Source organism: Nilaparvata lugens, chromosome X, assembly GCF_014356525.2.
Source record: "Nilaparvata lugens isolate BPH chromosome X, ASM1435652v1, whole genome shotgun sequence".
Lineage (NCBI taxonomy): Eukaryota > Metazoa > Arthropoda > Insecta > Hemiptera > Delphacidae > Nilaparvata > Nilaparvata lugens.
In genome coordinates this window covers 65337093-65345839 of record NC_052518.1, presented here as the reverse complement: position 1 = coordinate 65345839, position 8747 = coordinate 65337093, and the positions used below count along the sequence as shown (strand labels likewise).

The following is an 8747-nucleotide window of genomic DNA, read 5'->3' as shown; positions in this document are numbered from 1 at the left end:
AGAAGTAAATTTTCTGTTTAGGTTTTGTTCTGTTAGTGTATGTAGGGCCTTTTTGAGCTATATTGCTAGAAGGCAGCAGTTTTGTTGCTGGTATTGGTCCGCTTTGGGTATTTTATTTCCTCGTGCTATTCTTACTCTAGAAGGCATACCCCTATCTATCACCTAGGGTGCCTGCTAGGAGTCCAGCAACTTCCGCGGGATAGGAAGTAATATTTTATATAGTTGGATATTGTTGAGAAAATTGCATCTCTATAAACATTTCTGGATTTCAATCCTAGTTTTTTAAATGTTTTATTCTAGTCAAATAGTTATCCTATTCGTGAAATTTGGAATGGTAACACGAGATTTTGAACTTGTCTGCATACATTTTCTAAACTTTAGAAGACTAGTGGTCAAACAATACGATAAACAAACAGGAAATTCAGAGGTCGTTCTCTCACTGTTGTAATGGTAGCTGATGACGGCTACCAACATTTCCAGCTTTAAAAGAATATTTAGAATTCCATAATCAATTTTATAAATGGTGAAGAATCAGAAATGGAACCAGATAATATTTGCAGCTGATATTCTCAAATATGTCAATTTATAAATTATTTCGATATCAATTTATCTTGACTTTTTGGTTACCGTTACTTACGGTGCCACAAAATAAATGCTCAAATAGTAACTTGTACCGGTACGCTAATGAATTTGGAACTCACAGTAAAATATTAGTAAGGAGGACTTAGATTCTTGATGAGATTTCCTTGTTGGAAGAGCCCCCATCAATGAAATTCATCAGTTAATTGGGTAATGAGTCAATGATAAATATTTTAATTTTGTTTTTGTGGCATGAAAAATGAATACGTTGATTGGTTAGTAACTTGAAGCAATTTGTTCATTAGTTCAATGAGAAAAAATAGCCCTCAACGTTTTCTTAATCAAAAACAAGCAAAATAATTCAAGTATAAATCATAAAAAATATCTTATTCGTCAATTTATCAGAATCTTGAATTACCACATAGAATCCAGCAGCTGGAAGAGAAATTCAAATATGAATAAAATATTACAGAACTTATTATTGAGATAAAAATTAATCTGCATTACACCAACAGTAGGAACAATCAGTAAACAATGAAAAACTATGGTGTAATAAGAATGTCCTCAATCTTATTGAATCATTAACTTGAAATGATAAATTCACCTAGCAACCATTTATTCAAAACAAAATAATTTTCTTCACTTTCTTTAATAAAAAACAAATCACATTTAAAAACTACTAATACTATACACAGCACATTCATGAGATTTTAAATTCACAATCAGTAATGAGTATTATCAGGCATTATTCAATTTGATCGATTGGGTATATTGATAAAATGTAATTTCAATAGCCTCCGGTAGAACTATTGATGTTATTCAATAACATTACAAAAATAATTACCATTTTTTTCTAAAACTTCGAAATAATCTTCTTCAATCATAAATACAGTAGCGTTCCATCCAATCAATCTCATTTAAAATCAATATAAATCTCTTAATTTCGTAAATCTCTAGCTGTTATGGTGTAGCTTGTAGTTTCAAAATTTTCTTTTTAATTCAATTTTATTGAAATAATATTAAGCTTTTAAGGATTTTTTCGACTAACAAAATTACTAAATTCAAAATCGTTATCACTTTGTCAATATTCTCAAGGAGGATTCTCGGACCAGAAATGTGGAGTGCGTGTGACACAAAACCTTTTGGACTTTACCATTAAAATTTGAAAGAGGAATACAAGCTAAGCTTAGTTTTTCTCTCAGATTATGATAAACTTATATGTTATTATAGATCATTGTTACAATTGTATTGATATATAAATGATTGATTGATTTTCCAAGTATTGGGGGTAAAAAGGTGAATTAATGCTAGAGATTCACGAGATAGCGAAGTTAATTTAAACTGTGGTTGGATATTAGTAAAATCAATTGTCAACAAAGAAAGTAGGATTTTAAACAGATGCAGATAGAACATTTTAAACGGTTTTTTATGATCGATTGAAACATAATTGTACAATTAATTAGATCTGTTACAGATTGAAACAAAAAAGACAATGGCTTAGAGATGCTAGTATCATTGTCTCTTTGTAACAAAGATAAGAAGTTGATGTACTTGCAAATTTTATAAGAAAGCATTTGATATATTTGACCGGGAAACAATGCATGGTGTTCTTTTGGTTGTGTGCAATAGGAATTCCGGAGCATATCTTATAAAAATTATTCAATTTCAGTTCGTTCTAGTTTCATTTTCTAAGCGTATATATCCAAGTGGATCTGATAAAGATATTAAATTCTATTACAAGTTGAAACTATACTCTATATAGCCTCAACCGTATTCTATTTGATGTAAATTAATGTTGGAAGCCAAGGACTGGATTAACTACTGTGTTATATTGTGTAAGCTGTCATTTTCACCTTTTGTATAAAACTACTAGTCAATTACATTCTATTTACATTTTTCGAGAACATTCTAAAATATACAAAACAACGTTATAACAGCGATAAAATTATCGATTACTATAGAACTAATTGATAACAAATATGCGAAATATATAAAATCTATGAACGCAAATAATAACTTTTTAATTTGAAAACAAATACAATTTGTTCAAATTCAAATATTTAGAATAATATTTATTATTATTATATGCTAAGACATTCATAAATTATTGCAATAACTTGCAGCAGATTCAGCCCAGGGCCTAAGCGTTTACAATTATTATTTAGAATATGTGATATTGCACTCCAATAATAATAATAATTTTCTACTTGAACTTCAAAAACCTTCACTACATTCCAACTACATGTAACACTATTCAATAATTAAGTACAAAATTTAGTGTAATTTCAAGCACTTCAAATGGTACCAAATAAGTAATTGTCATCTACAAATTACATCACAAATCATCTAATTTATATATTGAGCTTAGCAAAAAGTATATAATCAAGGACATTAGCATGGAAAAATATTTCAAGTAGTTAACATTGCAGAGCTCAGAATAAATTATTCTCACTATAATTGCTGTGTTACTAACTCTACTTTGGCGTTGCTTCGGCTACAATAGTAGTCTGCGAAACTGTGAAATTTAGAATAACGTTATCTATCCTATAAGAGAAAATAAGTAGAACGAATAAGGAAATGAGGGTCGAAATTTCAATAAAAAGTTATAATAATACTTCTTCATCAATACAATAATATTGGAAGCACCGTTAGTATAATTTTTGGCAAACAGAAAGCTTTCTAAACGGGAGGAAGGTATGAAAAACAACTGAGCAAAATAGAAATAAATTAATCAGAAACTCTACTGAACAGATTACCGTACAGAACAAAAAGATTACTGAACAAGGGACGCAATTTTTATACCAAGAACATCAAATCAGTAAAATACAAAACATAAACAATAAAATAAGCATTTAATAGTTGTTGGAAAAAACAGAAAGTAGCGGAATAATCTGAGATGAGTAGGTACTGAAATTTGAATTTGATCACCGAAATTCTATCATGAAAATGAGTTTCCAACAATACGTTTCAACTAATAATCATGTGAAATGAAATTATCATCTGAAGTTATTTGATTTGTGTTCAACACTTTACATAGAATTCATAGTAGCAAATTTTATTTCAATTCATATTATTCAATGGAAGTAGACTTGTTTCATACTTGTTCAGTAGAATTATAATAGTTGTGTATGAAAAAAAGTCTAACTATAACTTACTCTTAATAAAATAAGTTGAGACTAATTCTCAACTTGTCTTATTTCGACTAAAGAATTGAGACAGCATTGATATACATTCAAAGAATAATTATTATAGATATAGATTATGAAGTGGAAAAGCTGGCTGAATATTCAAAGGAAGCGGTTGTTTAATTATCAAGTCTGAAAGACATTAATCCGAATTAAAAGGTTGAAGGTGTTCAATAAAACAATTGTAAAAAATAATATTAGAATTTCATTGAAATTGAAAAAATGGACTTGAAATGGGATATTGTCGTTGCACAAATAAAAAAGTAAGAGGAAAATAGAAAAATAAAACAAGTTTGAAAAATCACTCTATTGAAGAAGAAAAAATATGAAATTTAATGAAGGAAGTTATAGAAATAAACTAGTGCTAGTAGGTCTAATTCTTAGTTGGATTAGGAGATTTCAAAGATTGTAAAAAATTAATAAGATTGGATCAAACAATAATTGTAAAAATAAAAAAGGTTGTGAACACTCGCCAAAGAGTTAAAATAAAATTACAAATTGGCTCACAATATTTGAAAAACATACTAGGAGTTTTGAGAGCACATTTACAAACTGATAAGACTAATATGAATAGCATAATATAAGATTGACAGTTTAAAAATTAAATGACAGGTTGTTATCTTCAGGATAAAATACACACAATTTCAAAACAGTTTATTAACATTGTAAAATATGTATTATCAAAGAAGACGATAAATATTCTAAATATATTGGAGTCTGGCATTTCAATTATTAGAATAATTTATATTGCTAGTTCTTAACAATATTGAAATCATAGAATATTGTAGTTAAGACAGCACATGTCTTAGAACATCTTCCAATTTTAAAAACAGAACACTAATCGATGCCTGAATATCATAAAATTGATTTCTAACTGTATTAAAATCTATTATTAAAAATACATAATATAAACATTACACATCACAATGAATGTGCAGTGTCTTTGGTGTACATATAATTCAATTGGTGATTCGTAATTTGTACTTAATAAATGAGAATAATTAAATATCGCAGTATAAAGTATTGCAATCTAGGCATGCGGGGCTATTCAAGTCCCAATAAGGTGATCAGTATATTATATTGCTTAAACTCTCCAATCACATATTGAAGTAACACATTGCACTATTAAAATCTCACTGTCCATAATAATTCATGTAAAACATCATTTAGAAATTATTTCTGTCATACCCTCGAATTATTATTTAAGAAGCACTTTCGATAACAATTTATTAATACTTTTCGTTATTTCACATGGTATACATATATCGATAATTTTTAAAACCTATATGACAGTGCAATACCAGAATAATAATAGTAATGCAGGGAAATAAAAATAAAATCATGAACTTACAGATACGATGATGTGAACATTGAAACTTAAGTTTTGTGTGAATAAAACTATCTCAGTAGAAAATACAATACAATAATCGTGTTTTTATACATAACTTATACACTCAACATACAAGTAGCAGATGATTTGACCCTTCCCAGTTGTCATTATTTGAATGGCAGCCAGGGGCCATCTCGTCATGCGGCTAATAAAACAGAATATATCAAGTACGTCTTGTTAGGCTACTGAAATTTAAAGTAAGACTAATTTAATTTACAAATCGATCAATTTTCAAAAATAAAATAAATACAACTATTTATTGAACATGGACCGATAACAATGAGTAATAATATCAATAATGTAGTTGTGATGTTCAGCTGTGGTATTTTGGCGGATCACTATACGTAGAATAAGATTTATTAAAAAAAAACTTTTAAACATTTTAAACTGTTGTTTATCAACGTACATTCAACTAAGGATAACTTTGTAAAGAAAATGAGTGAGCAATAAAGTTTTCAAAAATATTCACATATTAGCATTATCTACAGTTCTTCTCTCATAATTTTTTAAAAATTAAGTAAATGTATAAACTTTATTGTATAAAGTAGTGCACTTGTAATTTCTCAGAATGAAAATTATTATAATCAATTGAACCTATCAGTTTATAACTAAAACTATAATTATGTAGGCCTACTTTAGTAGATATTTGAGAGGTACTCACTAATAATATAACACATTTGAAAATGTCAATTTCATTCAAAAATAAAGCAGTGCAATCAAGACAAACTCAACTTTTCTACTCTGATAAAGCATGTGGGGCCTCTTTATAAATGAAATCAACTGATATGAAATAAAAATACTTTAAATTCTCACAAACACTTGCTTGAATACTAGAAATTACCATGATCATAGTGTACAAGCGAAACTAGTTTCTCTTTATTCTTGTTATTTTAATAATTTAGTGGTTTTGACAGTTTCAAGTATTTTTATTCTATATTGATATGTACCAAATCAACACCTTTACTAGAAAATGGAATAGATTAATATATTGCCAATTTGAATTAAATGAACATTATCAATAGGCCATCGACAGACATAATCTCAAATGGATTAGGCTCAATTGTTTTTTTTCTGACAAATAGAAATAGTTACAATAAGAGACTTTTTAAAATTGAATAAGTAAAAATAGACCAATTAAATATTGAATAAAGAGCAACACGTTTAAAGAACGTTTAAAAAAGTGTTCGATTTGTTATCAGAACAATTAAAACTGATGTTTCAAAAATAAAAGGAACTGATTGTGTGCAAATTGTGAATAACAGAATATAATAATTTTTCTCCTTATAAAAGAACAAAGTTCTAATCAAAATTTATTTATTTTCAAAATGTGAAGGGTTGGTCCACAAATGATTAAAAAAAAACTGTTTTATTACTACTTCATTAAGGAAAAATTGAACATCTCTTAAAACAATATACCTAAGCCCTTGTTGTTAAAATTGCAGGAAATCTTTTCGAATATTGCAAGACACAAGGATTGCCTTAATATTTTATCTAGGTACCAATGTTTTCAAATCAGTGTTGTTTGTTACATAAATAAATGAGAAATAAAAAAGACTGATGTTCTAGGAACTACATGGTGTTGTTGTAGGAACAACAAATTTTAAAATAATATAGACTGTTGTTGTAGGCTGTTCGTGTTACTAATTCCTAATGGAACAATTGTACATATCTAAGAACAGTGTGATTATACATAGGATATAGGACCACTATAGCTTTCGTCGTCATCAATGTCATCCTCTTCATCGTCCTCATCCTGGCTGTGAGGATGGCACTCCCTCACATAATCACTGTCATACATATCGTCGTAATTACTGTCGTCCGACATGAATTGGTTGGGGTCGGCTATGCATCAAAGAACCGGCGTGATGGAGTCTAGGGGGTCTGCGACGGTTTGCACAGCTATGGAGGTGGTGGTAGCACGAGGATCACTGGAGGCTGCCTTCGAGCAGGTGGTCATGTAATTGCTCGATACAGTGGTGCCGATTTTGCGACTCGTCTCCGGGTGGAAGTACTTGTAGTAGATGATCATGAAGACGATGCCTACTAGGAAGGGAACTATGCCGCTGATGATGAAAGGGATGAAGTACCACGAGGAACGAAGATGCTCGTCTGCTGTGAGCGACCAGATCAAGATGGCTGCCGCGTTCTCCACGAAGCACACCGGGTAGTACACCAGGTATCTGCAAATGAACAAACCATATTCAATCAATTTGGATTTTAACGATACCGTGCAACAACCAAATAGTAGAGCATACATCTGCTAATGCACAAGCCAAACTAATTCAATTTACATTTTTATATTGGCTATATTATAATTGAAATAAGTGTAATGGTTATGATATTGTAATAAATTTATTGATTGGTTTCATTTTAAAAAAGAGTAGAATTAGGACTTTAACAATGATGAGACTTCGGTAATCTTATAGTTGATTTTTTTTGTGAATTTTTATCGTGAGAAATTTATTTTACTGTTGAGAAATAATTTTCTCACATAGATTTTGCTAACTTTCATCCGGGAAGTCTTAAATTTTATGCAGGGTTGAAGTATTCTCACGTAACTGTATTTCCATTAGCGATGGAAAGTACACGAGTATTTGAGAATATTTCAAACTTGTATTTTCCTTTCCCACGGAATTGTGCTCTGTCTCCACGTGGACCGTCGTCTTGTTGGTGAAGGGAAATATATTTTGCGTGGGAAAGATCAGTCTCAATCAAGCCGCGAATGGAAACAGATTAAAATCCAGAGGTAGCCTCGGGCCTCGAGGGCCCAGAATTAACGTGTTTGTTGTCTAAATTTTCTGAAATGTAATAGTTTTCATTGCGGGATAAATCGAAGTATTTTAATTGTTTGAAGTGAATATGTAATTTTTATTGAAAATATTAGTGAGAACATGTGCAGTGAAAATTGTAATAGTAATGGATTTATAAATTGAACTTTTGTGAGTGCCATTATATTTTCTAGCTCATGTTAAAATGCCTATATTGACCAAGTCAAATTATTCATTGTAGTGAAAAAATGGATAAAGTTCACGCTACCATCGTAAACAGTTAGAATTCCAGACGAACAGTTAGCAAAATCTTACAAGCATTTTTTTTAGAATGTGCAATGAAACGATACAGATTATTTGTTGTCCAAATTTAAATTAGATTAATTAACTCAATAAAATGTAGAAGTTAAATAGAACGCAAAAGCTTGATGTTAATAAAGTACCATGACTCACCCTTTAGAATTTAGAGATCTTAATTCTACCATCTGAGGGTGGTTACATAATTATGAAGTTTGTACCAGTTATTTATTTAGTCTTGAACTGAAAACTGTTGATATAATGCTAAATCTGAACATAACCCTTCCATGGACAATTAATTGGACTGAATTAAGAAAAGAAGAATCATTCCAGCATTGTAGTATTGACTTGATTATATTTGCAAAAACAAAACAGTACAACAGATACAGATGCACAAACTAAATCCAATAAATTTGCATTTTGACAATAGCCATTTTTACAAGCACCACGAGAGATAGAATGTTTATGAGTGTAGCGTAGCTTTGTATGGTGGTCTATCAAAATATCCTATCAAATTTAATAGAGGTT

At 29.8% G+C, this 8747-nt stretch overlaps 1 protein-coding gene across 1 annotated transcript in view; it reads right to left on the bottom strand.

Moving 5' to 3' along the window:
- Nucleotides 1–2579: 2579 nt before the first annotated feature.
- LOC120354349 (XK-related protein 6) overlaps nucleotides 2580–8747 on the bottom strand; it is a 48432-nt gene continuing 42264 nt past the window's right edge. Inside the window, exon 6 of the mRNA XM_039441376.1 lies at nucleotides 2580–7334. Within this exon, the coding sequence (XP_039297310.1) occupies nucleotides 7004–7334 (331 nt within the window). The 3' untranslated portion in view covers nucleotides 2580–7003. The remainder of the gene's footprint in view (nucleotides 7335–8747) is intronic.